The sequence below is a fragment of the Hyla sarda genome, chromosome 7 (genome assembly GCF_029499605.1).
Source record: "Hyla sarda isolate aHylSar1 chromosome 7, aHylSar1.hap1, whole genome shotgun sequence".
Taxonomy (NCBI): Eukaryota; Metazoa; Chordata; class Amphibia; order Anura; family Hylidae; genus Hyla; species Hyla sarda.
Window position 1 is genome coordinate 182,997,953 of NC_079195.1, and position 20,396 is coordinate 183,018,348.

The window sequence follows — 20,396 nt, forward strand, 5'->3', positions numbered from 1 at the left end:
TCCCAGCATGCAAAACTACAACTCCCAGCATGCCCGGACAGCCGTAGGCTGTCCGGGCATGCTGGGAGTTGTAGTTTTGCAACAGCTGGAGGCTCATTGGTTGGGAAACAATAATTGTATATGTATTCCTGGCTGCAGTGACGTCAGGACTCCAATCTTTAAAATATATTTGCATTAAATCTCTCTACCCCTTATGTTTAAAAAGCAGCAACTATCTAACCAAATACTCCTTTAATAGACTCGGTTTTCTGAAGAAGAAGAACCAATAGAACTGAAGAATAGTCGCATGCGGTCACCGAGAGCTCTAGCGCCCCCTAACATGACGCACAGACGCTCTAGGACCACAACTACCGTGAGGCATCTGGGGACTTCCGGTCAGCGCATGCGCGCTGCGGCTAATGTTTTCTATTGGTTTTTTGGGGAAACTCGGTATATCTGGGGGTACGGTGCACCGCGGACTGTGTGCTGAGACCCGGGGGACAGCTGAGCGGATGTGAGTGCTCCTCCTCCCCTCTAATGTGTGTGTAATAGACTGCTGCCTGCTCCCATCCATCACCCCCTCATCGCACTTTAGGACTACAAAACCCAGCATGCCCTGCGGAGTCTTCTAGTGTCACAGCTAGAGTGACGAAATCATCTTGTGCCCGATTATAAGCGCCCGTGAAAATATCCAATCTGTACACTATAACTAATATATACATACTCCCATATCCCTGGTATATATATATATATATATATATATATATATATATATATATATATATATAGATATATATATATATATAGATATATATATAGATATATAGATAGATAGAGTCTCCCATCATCTCTTTAGTTAACACATTCCCTCAAATATATACTCCATATCTCTCCCACATATATATATATATATATATATATATATATATATATATATATATCCACCTCCTATATATGTATACATCCTATGATTGTGCATATATATATATTCTGAACCTCGGTCCACTGGTTCCTCAATGCTCAATGTATAGAAACATATAGAAGCAGTATATATATATATATATATATATATATATATATATATATATATTTATATATATATATATATATATATATATATATACTGCTTCTATATGTTTCTATACATTGAGGAACCAGTGGACCGAGGTTCAGAACATGCTTGCACCCCAATTTCTTATATATATATATACCTACAACATATATACAGTATATATATATATATATATATACACACACACACACATATATATATATATATATGTTTATGTATGTACAGTATGTATGTTCCAGTATAACTTCCAAATGTCTGGAGATATTTTGATGAAACTTGGTTACTTATATGTAAGCTAAAAATATAAGATACTTAAAGGGGTTCTCCACCATAAGGTGATTTTAGTACGTACCTGCCAAACAGTAATGGACATGCTTAGGGTACGTTCACAAGTACAGGATCCTGCGTAGACTTGATGCGCAGGACTTGTAACTGCAGATTAGAAGCTGTGCTCATTTAGTTTACATTGAAATCTGCAGCAGAAAATCCTGCACATCAAATCTGCGTAGGTGTGAACGTACCCTTAGGAGGGATCTGCGCTTGTCTTGGGGCTAAATGGCTATGTTGTGAGATTACCATAACACTGTGGCTAGCTTTCTGTGAACTGGTATTTCCTGTTTGAGTTTTCTTCTTTGCCTACAAATCCCATAATTCCATTTTCCTCCCTCCCACACATCAGCCACCCCACCCATTGAAGCATAAATGAGCTGCATCCATTCAAAAGACCTGTGGTTTTCAATCAGGGTGCCTACTGCTGTTGCATTAGTTGCATATTGATCTCTCTCCCACCAAGCGATCGCTCCACCCATTGAAGCAGACAGGCTCCTGTCATCAGCTGACTAGTGAGTCAGGTCTCGGCCGCATTGCAACCTGGGAAAAATCTGAGACAGCAGTCATTTTGTATGCTGGTAAAAATAAATATTGGGGTTAAAATCACTGAAGAATTGTGAGAAAACCATCACACACAGGTACAGACACTATATTATGAACTACACTAACTTTACAGCCCCTGTAGCATAGTCAAATAAAAAAAAAAATCCTGGAATACCCCTTTAAAGGGGTTATTTATTACAAAATCAGCACCATATCTGTCCCCAGGTTGTGTGGTGTTACAACTTTGCTCCATTGACTTCAATGGAACTGAGCTGCAATACCACACACAACCCGTGGACAGACATGACATTCTTTGTGTTAGAAATTAGCTCTGTTTTTCTATTCTTTGATAACCTCTTTAACTTAACCCTAACCCACTCCCTTATGAATTTCTCCTCTAAATTCCCAGGCACATCTATAGAACATCTCCTGCAGAGATTGCCCAGGATTTTTAAATCTCCTGCTAATAGCAACTGGGACCCACTGCTTATGAAGCACGATCAGCTCCTCAGCGCGCTTCATATAACGGGAGCGAGACTAGGATATACATGTATGCCCCATGTCCTTAAATGGGCACTATCAGATACAAAAACGTTTTATATGTTGTACATCTTGGCAAAACATTAAAGGAGTACTCCGGGATGTAAAAATTGTGTTTCAGACTGCCGGCAGTTAAAAAAGGGATACATACCTGCCGCCGCTCCTCCGGTAACCGCTCCAACCTCCGCCGCAATTCTCTTCCTGGTGGTCGGTGAGTCATACTGCACTCAGCCAATCACCGACCGCAGCAAAGTCCCGCCTCGGCCGGCGATAGGCTGAGCGGCAGTGTGACGTTTTCTGTCCCGGCACTGGTCTTCTTCCTGGTGCTGGGACCAAAAACGTCACTCATCCTACTTTATAAGAAACTTTTCTTACTTTTTATAGAAATCATGGCATATAAAATCATGGCTTTGTCCAAGCTGAAGCACATGCATGAGCAAAGTCCTGTAAGTGAGGGTGGGCTAGCACTTCTCTGTGCTTTCTCCTGTCTGATAGGACTCCTCTGTGCTCTCTCCTGTCTGATAGCACTCCTCTGTGCTCTCTCCTGTCTGATAGTACTCCTCTGTGCTCTCTCTTGTCTGATAGGAGTCCTCTGCGCTCTCTCCTGTCTGATAGCACTCCTCTGTGCTCTCTCCTGTCTGATAGCACTCCTCTGTGCTCTCTCCTGTCTGCTAGCACTCCTCTGCGCTCTCTCCTGTCTGATAGCACTCCTCTGCGCTCTCTCTTGTCTGATAGGACTCCTCTGCGCTCTCTCCTGTCTGATAGGACTCCTCTGTGCTCTCTCCTGTCTGATAGCACTCCTCTGTGCTCTCTCCTGTCTGATAGAACTCCTCTGTGCTCTCTCCTGTCTGATAGCACTCCTCTGTGCTCTCTCTCCTGTCTGATAGGACTCCTCTGTGCTATCTCCTGTCTGATAGGACTCCTCTGCGCTCTCTCCTGTCTGATAGCACTCCTCTGTGCTCTCTCCTTTCTGATAGCACTCCTCTGTGCTCTCTCTCCTGTCTGATAGGACTCCTCTGTGCTCTCTCTCCTGTCTGATAGGACTCCTCTGTGCTCTCTCCTGTCTGATAGCACTCCTCTGTGCTCTCTCTCCTGTCTGATAGGACTCCTCTGTGCTCTCTCCTGTCTGATAGGACTCCTCTGCGCTCTCTCCTGTCTGATAGCACTCCTCTGCGCTCTCTCCTTTCTGATAGCACTCCTCTGTGCTCTCTCCTGTCTGATAGCACTCCTCTGTGCTCTATCCTGTCTGATAGGACTCCTATGTACTCTCTCCTGTCTGATAGTACTCCTCTGTGCTCTCTCTTGTCTGATAGGAGTCCTCTGCGCTCTCTCCTGTCTGATAGGACTCCTCTGCGCTCTCTCCTGTCTGATAGGACTCCATTGTGCTCTCTCCTGTCTGATAGCACTCTTCTGTGATCTCTCCTGTCTGATAGGACTCCTCTGTGCTCTCTCCTGTCTGATAGCACTCCTCTGTGCTCTCTCCTGTCTGATAGCACTCCTCTGTGCTCTCTCCTGTCTGAAAGGCAGGAGAGAGCACATAGGAGTGCTATCAGACAGGAGAGAGCGCAGAGGAGTCCTATCAGACAAGATAGAACACATGTATAACAAATAAAAAGTTTTTGCATCTGACAGTGCCCATTTCGGGTGTATTCACACGGGAGCGCATCCGCAGCGCATTTAACGCCACAATGCACTGCCATCACACGCAGATTACAGCAGAGCGGGCTCCCTGCTGCTGCTGCATAAATCTGTGTGTCTGCTTGTGACTGCCATTGGGAATTCCACAGTCATGTGTGTATACACCCCAAAAAAAAATAGGTTAACAAGTTATGTGCAATAATATGAAGTGACACAGGGAAAAGGTATTGAACACACTTACTGAATTTATTTCATACTTTATACAAAAGCCCTTGTTGATAATGAAATCTTTAACACACCTCCTGTTTGGAGAAACTAGTGGAATGTATTGCTTTGGTGTGATTTTGGTCCGTGGGCCTCTTTTATGAATCACAATCTTTAGTTGTTTCCCTAGATTTTCAGTGGTATTTAAAGGGGTACTCCTGAGGAATTTCTTTTTTTTTTAAATCAACTGATGCCAGCTGTCATGCCCCCTCCATAGGCTTGCATTGAGGGGGCGGCGCCGTGGCGTCACTATGCTCCATCCCCATGGTCGCTAGTAATCAGACCCGGAGCGAGCACGCTCCGTGGGGCTGATTCTCACCGGGTGCGGCGTGGAAGCCTGCGACCAGGCATCTTATCCCCTATCCTTTGGATAGGGGAAAAGATGTCTTAGCGCCGGAGTACCCCTTTAAACAGATTTGTAAATTACTTCTATTAAAAAATCTTAATCCTTCCAGTACTTATCAGCTGCTGAATACTACAGAGGAAATGTTTTTCTTTTTGGAATACAGAGTTCTCTGCTGACATCATGACCACAGTGCTCTCTGCTGACATCTCTGTCCATTTTAAGGACTGTCCAGAGTAGGAGAAAATCCCCATAGAAAACATATGCTGCTCTGGACAGTTCCTAAAATGGACAGAGGTGTCAGCAGAGAGCACTGTGGTCATGATGTCAGCAGAGAGCTCTGTGTTCCAAAAAGGAAACCATTTCCTCCGTAGTATTCCGCAGCTAATAAGTACTGGAAGGATTAAGATTTTTTAATAGAAGTCATTTACAAATCTGTTTAACTTTCTGGCACCAGTTGATTTAAAAAAAAAAAAAAAAAAAAGTTTTCCACGGGAGTACCCCTTTAAGTCAGGTCATTTCTCCTCCAAACATGGTATGTATTATGGCATCCAAACAGTTCTATAATAACCACAGTCTTGAGACAGCTCTTTGCTTTTACCCATCATGAGATGCGTCTTGTGTGAAACCTTTTTGTAGCCATCATTTGGGACTCAACCAGCTGACAAGGGGCTGGATTGCTTTTTAGTTAAGGATAGATTTTGCATTTTGTCTTGGCTTTCCATGCCTTTTTGCACCTCCCTTTCTTCACGTGTTAAATACTTTTTCCATATGTCTTTTCACATTATTACACATAACATAATTTCTGAGCTTATTTGCTTTGATTTCTTTGTATGTACTATCTCACCCACTGTATGTACTTCCATCATCTCTATAGTCTATATCAGTGGTCTCCAACCTGCTGACCTTCAGATGTTTCAAAACTACAACTCCCATCATGCCCGGACAGCCGTTGGCTGTCCGGGCATGCTGGGAGTTGTAGTTTTGCAACATCTGGAGGTCCGCAGGTTGGAGACCACTGGTCTATATTATAGCCTATATAATACCTAATATAGAGGTATATGTTATTCCTACCCTAGTATATACTCCCATCATCCAGTCACTGTTTAATAACTATAAAAACTATATTAAAGGTTCATTGATCTGGAGTAAGATCGGACAGAATTACCGAGGATGGAGACTGAGAAGAGTTACATAAGTGCCAGTATATTACAATTCACCCTGGAGATCGTCTACCTGCTGACTGGAGAGGTGAGGGATTCTGGGAATATCTCAGTCACATGACTTCTAGAGATGAGCGAACTTACAGTAAATTTGATTCGTCACGAACTTCTCGGCTCGGCAGTTGATAACTTTTCCTGCATAAATTAGTTCAGCTTTCAGGTGCTCCGGTGGGCTGGAAAAGGTGGATACAGTCCTAGGAAAGAGTCTCCTAGGACTGTATCCACCTTTTCCAGCCCACCGGAGCACCGGAAAGCTGAACTCATTTACGCAGGAAAAGTCATCAACTGCCGAGCCGAGAAGTTTGTGACGAATCGAATTTACTGTAAGTTGGCTCATCTCTAATGGCTTCTATCTATATTTATAATGCATAATCATAGTAGAGAGGTGAGCGGTAGAGATGAGCGAACTTACAGTAAATTTGATTCGTCACGAACTTCTCGGCTCGGCAGTTGATGACTTATCCTGCATAAATGAGTTCAGCTTTCAGGTGCTCCGGTGGGCTGGAAAAGGTGGATACAGTCCTAGGAGACTCTTTCCTAGGACTGTATCCACCTTTTCCAGCCCACCGGAGCACCTGAAAGCTGAACTAATTTATGCAGGATAAGTCATCAACCGCCGAGCCGAGAAGTTCGTGACGAATCAAATTTACTGTTAGTTCGCTCATCTCTAGTGAGCGGCTCTGAAAAGTGAAGGTCTCATGTATTTTATGTTATTGAAGCATATTGCTGCCCGAGAAGTAAGAGCTTCCACCACATTATATAGGGTACATGTTATGTTTTGGTTACATTCATTATTCAGATTCCTCGGTTAAAGTGATCAGAAAGGTGTACACTGAAATTGAAAATAGTCTCATTTTCAGCACTCATACAGTGGGCACAAGGCAAATACCACGTGTGGTTACCACATTGTAGGGGCACCCTTATTGAGGCATGCGCTATAGAACAGGCTATGGGAGACATCTAGTAAAAAAAAATGTTAAAAATAAGAAAGAAGCGGAACAGAGAGGAGATGCTACATGTGCCGTTAACCTGGGTAACACAGGGTCAGTCCGTGGTCAGTATAGATGTACGCTCACCTCAGTGTGTCGTGCTTTGGGCATGACCCAAGCAATGGCCTTGAGTTAAATCAATTATTGGGTGCAGCGAGCACCAGTCTGGAAGGTTCTGAAAAAAAGGCAATGTTTTGTCGCATGAGACTTGAGAGAGACACAGACACATTGAAACGTGTTGTACATTTTTTTGCTTTTAACCCCTTAACGACCACGGACGTATATTTACGTCCTGTGGCCGGCTCCCGATCTGTGAAGCGCGCTCAGAAGCTGAGCGCACTTCTTATCGGCTAATACCAGACACCGCCGATCAGGCTGATGTTCGGTATTAACCTTTTAGATGCCGCAATCTAAGTTAATCACGGCGTCTAAAACGGGAGAATACACTGGCGGGAAGCTCAGTGGAGCTGTTCACCCCCCCCCCCCTTTTCCCATAGAAAAAAAAAAAAGTGTGTAAATAAAAATAAAAACAAACATATGTGGTATCGCCGCGTGCGAAAATGTCCGAACTATGAAAAATATCGTTAATTAAACCGCGCTGTCAATGGCGTACGCGCAAAAAAATTCCAAAGTCCAAAATAGCGAATTTTTGGTCACTTTTTATACCATCAAATTTTTTATACAAAGCGATCAAAAAGTCTGATCAAAACAAAAATGGTACCGATAAAAAGTTCAGATGGCGCAAAAAATGAGCCCTCACTCTGCCCCGTTCATGGAAAAATAAAAAAGTTATAGGGGTCAGAAAATGACAATTTTAAACGTATACATTTTCGTGCAGGTAGTTATGATTTTTTACAGAAGTACAACAAAATCAAACCTATATAAGGCTGGGTTCACACTACGTTTTGTCCCATACGGGAGCGCATACGGCAGGGGGGAGCTAAAACCTCGCGCTCCCGTATGTCACCGTATGCGCTCCCGTATGTCATTCATTTCAATGAGCCGACCGGAGTGAAACGTTCGGTCCGGTCGGCTCATTTTTGCGCCGTATGCGCTTTTACAACCGGACCTAAAACCGTGGTTGACCACAGTTTTAGGTCCGGTTGTAAAAGCGCATACGGCGCAAAAATGAGCCGACCGGACCGAACGTTTCACTCCGGTCGGCTCATTGAAATGAATGACATACGGGAGCGCATACTGTGACATACGGGAGCGCGAGCTTTTAGCTCCCCCCTGCCGTATGCGCTCCCGTATGGGACAAAACGTAGTGTGAACCCAGCCTTAGTAGGGTATCATTTTAATCGTATGGACCTACAGAATAAAGATAAGGTGTAATTTTTACCGAAATATGCACTGTGTAGAAACGGAAGCCCCCAAATTTACAAAATGGTGTTTTTTCTTCAATTTTGTCGCACAATGATTTTTTTTTTCCCGTCTTGCTGTAGAATTTTGGGTAAAATGACTGACATCATTACAAAGTAGAATTGGTGGCGCAAAAAATAAGCCATCATATGGATTTTTAGGTGCAAAATTGAAAGGGTTATGATTTTTAAAATGTAAGGAGGAAAAAACGAAAGTGCAAAAACACTTGGTCCTTAAGGGGTTAAATACTGTCCTTTCTTGTTACTCCCACACTACCTGAGGTATCTGAGGATAGTCTACCCCAGTCAGCCCTATTCTTCTCCCGGGATCCTGGGAATTGACTACTACAAGTTTTTCATCTTCTCCTTCTCTTCTGTAGGAATGCTTGCATTTGTCTTGTTGTGTTACCAAACCAAGAATTTTTACATTATCTCTTTCTGCAGGAGTATATTATGGTAAAGAAAGCCAGGGATATTGTCCAACCAGGGGTGAGAAGGAGCCCCATCATGAATCCTCCACCTCCATCCCTGAACGAAGGGAGAAAAAATGATGATAAGATCCTAGACCTCACCAATAAGATCATTCATCTGCTGACTGGAGAGGTGAGCGCTGCTAAGAGTCCTGAGACATTATATACCGTATTTTTCGCCCTATAGGATGCTCCGGCATATAAGACGCACCCAATTTTAAATGAGGAAAATCTAGAATACAATGTAAAGTATAGGTCACCCTGATCTTCAACCAGCGGACCTCCAGATGTTGCAAAACTACAACTCCCAGCATGCCAGGAGTTGTAGTTTTGCAACATCTGGAGGTCCGCAGGTTGAAGTCCACTGGTATAGGAGGTAATACTCACGTGTCCCCATCACTGCTAGTCACCGCTGCCCTGGATGTCGCCCTCCATCGCTGTCGCCACGTCCCCGGGGAGTCCCCGCTGCTCCGGAACGTCTCTGCTGCCCCGTATCCTCGATCTCCGTCGCCGCCATCACGTCGCTACGCACGCCACTCCTATTGGATGACGGGGCGGCTTGCGCGACGACGTGATGACGACGATGAAGGAAAGCGCCGGCCATGCAGAGGATCCCGGCACAGAGCAGACAAAGAGGGGGCAGGTAAGGTCCCTCCCGATGCAGCCGGGTTACTGTCACTTTCGCTTCAGACGCGGCGGTCAGCTTTGATTGCCACATCTGAAGGGTTAATTCAGGACATCACCGCGATCGGTGATGTCCTGTATTAGCCGCAGGGACCGCCGCGATAGGTGTGTATTCGCCGTATAAGACGTACCAACTTTTCCCCCCTAGTTTTGGGGAACAAAAAGTGTGTCTTATACGGCGAAAAATACGGTAATACCGAGGGATAATTATCAGTCTGGATGATGACTATCATTGTGTCTGTCAGGTTCCTATAAGATATGAGGACATCACGGTCAGTTTCACCATGGAGGAGTGGGATTATGTAGAAGAACACAAGGATCTCTACAAACATATCCTGATGGAGGATCACCAACCCATGAGCTCACAAAGTAAGCGTCTGCTTCATTACTATCTTTATGCCTTATCCGTATACAGCATGGTAAGAGGGAGGACAGACTGTAGGAGGTCAGACTTATTTACAAAAAGAGTTTTAAAGAGGATTTCTAGGAAAATACAAAGTTGTCCGTAGGACAGGATCTGATCCCCAGGATCTCCACTGATCAGCAGAATGAAGGGCTGGTGTTTATCCAGGCATAGCAGCCATTCGGTACAACTGGATGTGCCTGGTACTGAAGCTTAGTCTTATTCAGGTACAGTGGACCCTCCACTTTGCTGATTGTTGTGGGGGGTTTGGCCCCCACCAGTCACACTTTTTTGGCCTTTCAGTCTCATGCTCAACAAGTCCCCACTTACCTCCTCTTCCTGGCCCTGTGTCAATACACAGGAAATGCCCACTTATGCACTGGTTGTAATGGCGACCCATCTGAGCAGGTGATTGGCTTGATCATTTCTTTTCAGTATGTTAAAGGGGTTATCCAGGAATAGAAAAACAGAGCTACTTTCTACAAAAAAACACTCCCGTCTGTCTCCAGGTTGGGTGTGGTTCCGAAGCTCAGTTCCATTGAAGTGAATGGTGCAGAGTTGTAAAACCCCACCCAACCTGGAGACAGACGTGGAGCTGTGCTTGAAAGAAATTAGCTGTGTTTTTCTATTCCTGGATAACCCATTTAAGAGGAAACTAGGAAGCAGGGACTTATGGGGAGATTTATCAAAACCCATCCAGAGGAAAAGTTGCCGAGTTGCCCATAGCAGCCAATCAGATCACTTCTTTCATATTTCACCACCCTTTTTAAAAATGAAAGAACTTTTCCACTGGACAGGTTTTGATAAATCTCCCCCTCAGTGTGGATCAGTACAATAGCAGCAGGGAATTGGTCAGGGTAATAAAGCCTATTTATTTAAGAGCCAGTCTGCCCCTTTAACCCCTTGGGGACGGAGCCCATTATGAGCCTAAGAACGGGAGCATTTTTGCAAATCTGACCACTGTCACTGTAAGCATTAATAACTCTGGGATGCTTTTACTTATAAATGTGATTCCGAGATTGTTTTTTGTGACATATTCTACTTTATGTTACTGGTAAATTTTCGTCGATACTCGCATCATTTCTTGGTGAAAAATTCAAAAATGTTATAAAAAATGTGAAAATTTTGCATTTTTCTAACTTTGAAGCTCTCTGCTTGTAAGGAAAATAGACATTCCAAATAAATTATATATTGATTCACATATACAATATGTCTTCTTTATATTTGCATCATAAAGTTGACAGGTTTTTACTTTTGGAAGACATCAGAGGGCTTCAAAGTTCAGAAGCAATTTTCCAGTTTTTCACAAAATTTTCAAAATCTGTATTTTTCAGGGACCAGTTCAGGTTTGAAGTGGATTTGAAGGGTCTTCATATTAGAAATAACCCATAAATGACCCCATTATAAAAACTGCACCCCCTAAGTATTCAAAATGACATTCAGTAAGTGTGTTAACCCTTTAGGTGTTTCACAGGAATAGCAGCAAAGTGAAGGATAAAATTCAAAATCTTCATTTTTTACACTCGCATGTTCTTGTAGACCCAGTTTTTGAATTTTTACAAGGGGTAAAACTCTCGAGTAAGAAAATACCTCATATGTGTATGTCAAGTGTTCGGCGGGCGCAGTAGAGGGCTCAGAAGGGAAGGAGCAACAATGGGATTTTGGAGAGTGACTTTTTGTGAAATGGTTTTTGGGGGGCATGTCACATTTAGGAAGCCCCTATGGTGCCAGGACAGCAAACCCCCTCCCACATCGCACACTATTATGGAAACTACACCCCACAAGGAACGTAACAAAGGGTACGGTGCGCCTTAACACCCCACAGGTGTTTGACAACTTTTTGTTAAAGTTGGATGTGTAAATGAAAAAAAAAAATTTTTCACAAAAATGCTGCTTTTCCCCAAATTTTACTTTTTTACAAGGGGTAATAGGAGAAAATGCCCCCCAAAATTTGTAACCCCATTGCTTCTGAGTATGGAAATACCCCATGTGTGGATGTCAAGTGCACTGCGAGCAAACTACAATGCTCAGAAGAGAAGGAGCGCCATTGAGCTTTTAGAGAGATAATTTGTTTGGAATGGAAGTCAGGGGCCATGTGCATTTACAAAGCCCCCGTGGTGCCAGAACAGTGGACCCCCCCACATGTGACCCCATTTTGGAAACTACACACCTCACGGAATGTAATAAGGGGTACAGTGAGCATTTACACCCTACTGGCGTTTGACAGATCTTTGGAACAGTGGGCTGTGCAAACAAAAAATTACATTTTTCATTTACACGGACCACTGTTCCAAAAATCTGTCAGACACCTGTGGGGCGTAAATGCTCACTGTACCCCTTATTACATCCCGTCAGGAGTGTAGTTTCTAAAATGGGGTCACATGTGGGGGAGGTTCCTTGTTCTGGCACTATGGGGGCTTTGTAAACATACGTGGCCTTGAATTCCAGACACATTTTCTCTCCAAAATCCCAATTACGCTCTTTCTCTTCTGAGCATTGTAGTTCGCCCGTAGAGCACTTTACATCCTCATCCACTCAGAAGACTTGGGGTTACAAATTTTGGGGGGCTTTTTTCCCTATTTTCCCTTGTGAAAATGAAAAATTTAGGGTAACACAAGCATTTTAGTGAAATTATTTTTATTTTTTTTCCCATTCAACTTTAATGAAAATTCGTCAAACACCTGTGGGGTGTTAAAGTTCACTATACCCCTTGTTACATTCCATGAGGGGTGTAGTTTCCAAAATAGGGTCACATGTGGGTATTTATTTTTTTGCGTTTATGTCAAAACCACTTTAAAATCAGCCACCCCTGTGCAAATCACCAATTTAGGCCTCAAATGTACATGGTGCGCTCTCAATCCTGAGCCATTTTACGCCCACATATGGGGTATTTCCGTACTCAGGAGAATTGCGTTACAAATTTTGGGGGTCTTTTTTTCCTTTTACCTCTTGAGAAAATAAAAAGTAAAGGGCAACACCAGCATGTTAGTGTTTTTACACTAACAGGCTGGTGTAGACCCCAACTTTTCCTTTTCATAAGGGGTAAAAGGAGAAAAAGCCCCCCAAAATTTGTAGTGCACTTTCTCCCGAGTACGGAAATACCCCATATGTGGCACTAAACTGTTTCCTTGAAATACGACAGGGCTCCGAAGTGAGAGAGCGCCATGCGCATTTGAGGACTAAATTAGGGATTGCATAAGGGTGGACATAGGGGTATTCTACGCCAGTGATTTCCAAACAGGGTTCCTCCAGCTGTTGCTAAACTCCCAGCATGCCTGGACAGTCAGTGGCTGTCCGGAAATGCGTGGAGTTGTTGCAGCAGCTGGAGGCTCCGTTTTGGAAACACTGCCATACAATTTTAAGATTTTTATTGGGGGGGCAGTGTAAGGGGGTGTATATGTAGTGTTTTACCCTTTATTATGTGTTAGTGTAGTGTAGTGTTTTTAGGGTACATTTGCACTGGCGTGTTACGGTGAGTTTCCCTCTAGGAATTTGCGGTGCGGCGAAAAATTTGCCGCAGCTCATACTTGAAGCAGGAAACTTACTGTAAACCTGCCTGTGTGAATGTACCCTGTACGTTCACATGGGGGGGATGGGCAAACCTCCAGCTGTTGCAAAACTACAACTCCCAGCATGTACTGACAGACCGTGCATGCTGGGAGTTGTAGTTTTGCAACAGCTGGAGGCACTCTGGTTGAAAAACCTTCTGTTTCTGTTACCTAACTCAGTATTTTCCAACCAGTGTGCCTCCAGCTGTTGCAAAACTACTTCCCATGTACTGATGCTTGGAGATGTAGTTATGCAACAGCTGGAGGTACGCAACTACAACTCCCAGCATGCCGAGACAGCTGTTTGCTGTTTGAGCATGCTAGGATTTGCAGTTTTGCATCATCTGGAGGGCTACAATTTAGAGACCACTGAACAGTGATCTCCAAACTGTGGACCTCCAGATGTTGCAAAACTACAAATCCCAGCATGCCCAGACAGCAAAGAGCTTTGTGGGCATGCTAGGAGTTGTAGTTTTGCAAGATCTAGAGGGCGACAGTATAGTTATCACTGTCCAGTGGTCTCTAAACTGTAGACCTCCAGCTGTTGCAAAACTACAAATCCCAGCATGCCCAAACAGCTGTCTGGGCATGCTGGGAGTTGTAGTTTTGCAACATCTGGAGGGCTGCAGTCTAGAGACCACTATAGTGGTCTCAGACTGTAGCACTCTAGATGTTGCTAGGCAACTTACCGGCTTCCGTTGGATACAGGGAGCCGTCCTCTTCTGCCGCACGCCGATCACCGTCGCTCCGCTGCCTCCGGACGGGTAAGTGGACGTCGGCGCCCGGTCCTCTTCGTTTTCCCTGTTCTGGCCCGCCTATTGTGGGTGGGCAGAACGGGGAAAACGAAAGTAAAGCCCCCCCCCCGCCCCCGATCTGGTATTGGTGGTCGCGTCTAGACCACCAATAGCAGGGATAGAAGGGGTGGCACCCCTGCCACCTCACTCCTATCCCTTCAGGGGGATCGTGGGTGTCTTAGACAACCGCGATTCCCCTTATATTCCGGGTCACCATAGACCCGTATGCCCCGGAATCGGCGCAAATCCTAAGTGTGAATTCACTTGCGATTTGCGCCGATCGCCGACATGGGGGGTCTAATGATATCAGCAGTCACTCCGGTTCGGTCTCCACCCGGCGGGGACCGAAATTCCCACGGGCATATGGATATGCCCTTCGTCCTTAAGTACCAGGACGCAAGGGCGTATGCATACGCCCTTCGTCCCCAACAGGTTAAAAAAAAAATATATATATATTTCCCCACAGACAACCCCTTAAGGGCAAAGTTTTATGGTGACTGGAGCTGTACGCTATTTGAGTCTGTCCCATTAGACACACTGACCTTTAACAGCTTAAAATCCTCATAAAAAGGTCAATTTGATATGTAAAGCACAGTATATCATTATTACTTTTCAGATATTATGCAGTTTTATATCTGTACTATATTAAAGGATTATTTTTTTTGAACAGGTGTGTCACCGGACGAAGTACACATAAGCGACTTTTCTAGCAACTTCGACTCAAACTACAATATAAATGTCCCATCTGATACTATTGAAATGTGTATGAGTATGAACGGAATCGGAGAACCTTGGGGCGTGCCTGATTTCCATATCAAAGAGGAAACCATGTTACACGAGCAAGGAATTCCCGAAGACCTCTTCATGTTCCCTTCTTACCCTTTAGATGTTGCAGCTCAGTTAAGTCTTCTACATGGGAATCCTCACTTACCTGTGGAACCTAGCTTTAGAGAACAAGTCACAAATGACCTGGTCAAACAAAAGACATCAGTCATTTGTACATATTGTGGGAAGGCTTTTAGTAACCAATACAGACTTTGTGTCCACCAGAGAACACACACTGGGGAGAAACCATACCAGTGCGCAGAATGTGGGAAATGTTTTGCTCGACGCTCTGGTCTATTAATGCATCGAAGGATTCATACAAATGAAAAGCCCTTCATTTGTCCAGAGTGTGGTAAATCCTTTAAGCAGCCAACAGCTCTAACTAATCATCTGCGGACTCATACGGGGGAGAAACCATATTCTTGTCCGGAATGTGGTAAATGTTTTTCACTAAATTCTAGCATGGTCATACACATGAGGAGCCACACAGGAGAAAGACCATACATGTGCTCAGAGTGTGGCAAAAGCTTTGGGTATAAAAGTAGTCTTCTCGACCACCAGAGGGGTCACCGGAATGAGAGGTCTTTGTCATGTCAACAGTGCGGTAAATGTTTTATATACAAGACAAACCTTTTTAGGCATCAGAGGAGCCACAGACAATAGGAGCTATTTACTTACAGCAAGAACCAATGAAGGTTTTCCTTAATCTCTGCTTTGACAACCTAATAAAAAAGGGGATATTCTACAGCACCAGAAGGTCGAACAACTTTTCATATCTCCCTTAGGTTCTATTCACACGTAGTTTACATCGAAATCTGCAGCAGTGCATCCTGCACAGGATACTATATGTGTAAATAACCCTTAAAGGGGTACTCCACTGGCCAGCGTTCGGAACATTTAGTTCCGAATGCTGTGAGCGTGCTGCAGTGGTCGGTCACACCCCTAGTGATGTCATGCCACGCCCCCTCAATGCAAGTCTATGGGAGGGGGCATGACTGTCCTCACGCCCCCTCCCAAAGACTTGCATTGAGGGGGCGTGGCATGACTGCAAAAGGGGGCGTGACCAACCCTGCAGTGCGTACACAGCGTTCCGAACCAAACATTCCGAACGCTGCACAGTAGAGTACCCCTTTAAAGGGCAACTGTTATATGAGATTTTACCCCCTAAAACTAAGCCCAGTATGTGAAAGTTGTATAGAAGTGTAATGCAGCCATATATTTGGTTAATTATTGAAGTCTTTATAATCCTAAAGCTCGCTCACTCTCTGCCTCTAGCATAACGCTGGCACACTGCGCTGGGAGGCACTCGCTCAGAGATCGCGCCATAGAAGAGATGGAGGCGCAATCACTGAGGACTTGTGTGTCAATCACACAGCAGTCCTGGTGCTGACGTACAGTACATTTACTACCAAAAAGATAGAGAAACAGAGGGAAAAAAAGATTGTCTTGTCTTGGTTTTAGCTTTTTATATATGATAAACCATATTGTATAGTAGGAGGTAGGACAGATGTGAGGGGCACCGAAGGATGTTCACAAAGGACTCAATACTAAGAAGTTTCTATATTTTAATGCATTTGAATTCAGGAGTTTACAATAGCCGATATCACCCTTACCTGGTAGCTCTTCTTTATGACTGCAGTCTTGTAATCACATAATTTAGGCTATTTATTACCATATGGAATAGTGCAGCTGGCTGCGTTATCCCATAGAGCAGCATGCAGTAAAAAAAAAGTATACCACGGGGTTACGCATTTTGTTAACATTGGTCAACCAAGGAAATCCTGCGCATACAATTTTTAAGGCATTGTCTTATTTTCTGACAATATACCTTGCAGTCTAATCTATGAGGTAGTCCAGGTTGTGCAGCATAGACAAGGCCAACAATGCCGTGCCAACCTTGACAATGTTATCATTTATATTGTTTTTTTATTCTCAAGTCTATACACATGACAGCATCCAGGACTGGACTAAAAGGAGCATATGTTCTTATTTTTAAAATGCAGCAAAGTAACTTGAAGTTCTGGGCTCCCAAATGCTGAATCTACAGTCATGAGAAAATGTTCACGCTCTTTAAATTCTATGGTTTTATGTATCAGGACACAATAAAAAAAACATCTGGCTTTAGAAGGTCTTAGAATTAGGTAAATACAACCTCAGATGAACACATGACAAATTACAGTGTGTCTGTTACGCCTAGCGCTCCGGGTCCCCGCTCCTCCCCGGAGCGCTCACGGCGTCTCTTTCCCTGCAGCTCCCCGGTCAGTCCCGCTGACCGGGAGCGCTGCTCTGTCATGGCCGTTGGGGATGCGATTCGCACAGCGGGACGCGCCCGCTCGCGAATCGCATCCCAGGTCACTTACCCGTTCCCGTCCCCTGCTGTCATGTGCTGGCGCGCGCGGCTCCGCTCTCTAGGGCGCGCGCGCGCCAGCTCCCTGAGACTTAAAGGGCCAGTGCACCAATGATTGGTGCCTGGCCCAATTAGCTTAATTGGTTCCCACCTGTTCCCTGGCTATATCTAGTCTCCTCCCTTGCACTCCCTCGCCGGATCTTGTTGCCTTAGTGCCAGTGAAAGCGTATTGTGTGTTTTATAGCCTGTGTACCAGTACCTTTGCTATCTCCCCTGACTACGAACCTTGCCGCCTGCCCCCGACCTTCTGCTACGTCCGACCTTGCTACTGCCTACTCCCTTGTACCTCGCCTTTTTTCAGTATCTTCAGCAGCCAGAGAGGTGAGCCGTTGCTAGTGGATACGACCTGGTCACTACCGCCGCAGCAAGACCATCCCGCTTTGCGGCGGGCTCTGGTGAAAACCTGTAGTGGCTTAGAACCGGTCCACTAGCGCGGTCCTAGCCAATCCCTCTCTGGCACAGAGGATCCACCTCCTGCCAGCCGGCATCGTGACAGTAGATCCGGCCATGGATCCCGCTGAGGTTCCCCTGCCAGTTGCCTCTGATATCACCACGGTGGTCGCCCAGCAAGCCCGACAGATCGCCCATCTAACCCACCAGATGTCAGAAATGTCCACCATTGTGCACCAACTTCAGTCGCAACTTCATCAGCAATCATCTCCTCCGCCAGCTCCTGCACCCCTTCCGCAGCGAGTGGCCACTCCTAGCCTCCGCCTGTCTTTGCCGGACAAATTTAATGGGGACTCTAAGTTTTGCCGTGGCTTCCTTTCGCAATGTTCTCTGCACTTGGAGATGATGTCGGACCTGTTTCCTACTGAAAGGTCTAAGGTGGCTTTCGTAGTCAGCCTTCTGTCTGGAAAAGCCCTGTCATGGGCCACACCGCTCTGGGACCGCAATGACCCCGTCACTGCCTCTGTACACTCCTTCTTCTCGGAAATTCGAAGTGTCTTTGAGGAACCTGCCCGAGCCTCTTCTGCTGAGACTGCCCTGCTGAACCTGGTCCAGGGTAATTCCTCCGTTGGCGAGTACGCCATACAATTCCGTACTCTTGCTTCTGAACTATCCTGGAATAATGAGGCTCTCTGCGCGACCTTTAAAAAAGGCCTATCCAGCAACATTAAAGATGTTCTGGCCGCACGAGAGACTCCTGCTAGCCTGCATGAACTCATTCATCTAGCCACTCGCATTGACATGCGTTTTTCTGAGAGGCATCAAGAGCTCCGCCAGGAAAAAGACTTAGATCTCTGGCCACCTCTCCCACAGTCTCCACTGCAATCTGCGCCTAGGCCTCCCGCCGAGGAGGCCATGCAAGTGGATCGGTCTCGCCTGACCCTGGAAGAGAGGAATCGCCGTAAGGAAGAGAATCTTTGTCTGTACTGTGCCAGTACTGAACATTTTCTGGTGGATTGCCCAATCCGTCCTCCACGTCTGGGAAACGCACGCTCGCACTCAGCTCTCGTGGGTGTGGCGTCTCTTGATGCCAAGTCGGCTTCTCCACGTCTCACGGTACCTGTTCGGATTTCCACTTCAGCCAGCTCTCCCCTCTCAGCCGTGGCCTGCCTGGACTCTGGAGCTTCTGGGAATTTTATTCGGGACTCCTTTGTGAATAAATTCCGTATTCCGGTGACCCGTCTTGTCAAGCCACTCCACATTTCCGCGGTCAACGGAGCCAGGTTGGACTGTACCATACGTTTCCGCACGGAGCCCCTTCTTATGAGCATCGGATCTCACCACGAGAGGATTGAACTTTTGGTCCTCCCCAATTGCACCTCGGAAATTCTCCTTGGACTTCCCTGGCTTCAACTTCATTCCCCAACCCTGGATTGGTCCACTGGGGAGATCAAGAGTTGGGGGTCCTCTTGTTCCAAGAACTGTCTAAAACCGGTTCCCAGTAACCCTTGCCGTAACTCTGTGGTTCCTCCTGTATTTGGTCCCCCTAAGGTCATTAAGGACTCTGCCTGCCACAGGAAATGCCCCTCCCCCCCTCCCAGTTCCATCAGGCAAGCTTCTGTGTCCCCTCATGGCCCTCGTCCTGGTGTCACACTGCCCCGTGCCAGGTCCCGCCCTCTGCCCTCTCTCCCCATTCCTACTCCTGCGGTTCTGCCTGCCGTTGAGGAATCCCTCCATCCTTTCCCGGTGTCCTCATCCCAGGGGAGGCAGTTACCCGATAAAGAGAAGGGGAGACCTAAGGGGGGGGGTACTGTTACGCCTAGCGCTCCGGGTCCCCGCTCCTCCCCGGAGCGCTCACGGCGTCTCTTTCCCTGCAGCTCCCCGGTCAGTCCCGCTGACCGGGAGCGCTGCTCTGTCATGGCCGTTGGGGATGCGATTCGCACAGCGGGACGCGCCCGCTCGCGAATCGCATCCCAGGTCACTTACCCGTTCCCGTCCCCTGCTGTCATGTGCTGGCGCGCGCGGCTCCGCTCTCTAGGGCGCGCGCGCGCCAGCTCCCTGAGACTTAAAGGGCCAGTGCACCAATGATTGGTGCCTGGCCCAATTAGCTTAATTGGTTCCCACCTGTTCCCTGGCTATATCTAGTCTCCTCCCTTGCACTCCCTCGCCGGATCTTGTTGCCTTAGTGCCAGTGAAAGCGTATTGTGTGTTTTATAGCCTGTGTACCAGTACCTTTGCTATCTCCCCTGACTACGAACCTTGCCGCCTGCCCCCGACCTTCTGCTACGTCCGACCTTGCTACTGCCTACTCCCTTGTACCTCGCCTTTCTTCAGTATCTTCAGCAGCCAGAGAGGTGAGCCGTTGCTAGTGGATACGACCTGGTCACTACCGCCGCAGCAAGACCATCCCGCTTTGCGGCGGGCTCTGGTGAAAACCTGTAGTGGCTTAGAACCGGTCCACTAGCGCGGTCCTAGCCAATCCCTCTCTGGCACAGAGGATCCACCTCCTGCCAGCCGGCATCGTGACAGTGTCGTTATTTAAATAAATAAAAAAAACTAGTTCAGAATGAAAAAGCAACGTGAGCAATTAAGT

General features: G+C 46.0%; 1 protein-coding gene across 3 annotated transcripts; it reads left to right on the forward strand.

The window, feature by feature from the left end:
- Positions 1–316: 316 nt before the first annotated feature.
- LOC130282841 (oocyte zinc finger protein XlCOF8.4-like) lies at positions 317–15,906 on the forward strand. 3 transcript variants are annotated; one of them, XM_056531684.1, is made up of 6 exons: positions 317–493; positions 2,334–2,474; positions 5,843–5,960; positions 8,727–8,885; positions 9,682–9,805; positions 14,852–15,906. In XM_056531684.1, exons 3-6 carry the CDS (start codon positions 5,883–5,885, stop codon positions 15,667–15,669), a joined length of 1,179 nt encoding a protein of 392 aa, XP_056387659.1. In that variant the 5' UTR covers positions 317–493; positions 2,334–2,474; positions 5,843–5,882; the 3' UTR covers positions 15,670–15,906. The 3 variants fall into 3 exon arrangements, with proteins under 3 accessions (XP_056387659.1, XP_056387658.1, XP_056387660.1); XM_056531683.1 differs by lacking the exon at positions 2,334–2,474 and having other exon boundaries at positions 318–493; XM_056531685.1 differs by lacking the exons at positions 317–493; positions 2,334–2,474 and adding an exon at positions 2,591–2,675.
- The last annotated feature ends 4,490 nt before the right edge of the window (positions 15,907–20,396 follow it).

Excerpts from the sequence above, each read along its gene's own strand:
- LOC130282841 (XM_056531684.1), top strand. The coding sequence starts at position 5,883 with ATGGAGACTGAGAAGAGTTACATAAGTGCCAGTATATTACAATTCACC. Across the intron at positions 8,886-9,681 it reads TTCATCTGCTGACTGGAGAG|GTTCCTATAAGATATGAGGA; the intron begins GTGAGCGCTGCT and ends TGTGTCTGTCAG. Across the intron at positions 9,806-14,851 it reads CCAACCCATGAGCTCACAAA|GTGTGTCACCGGACGAAGTA; the intron begins GTAAGCGTCTGC and ends TTTTTTGAACAG.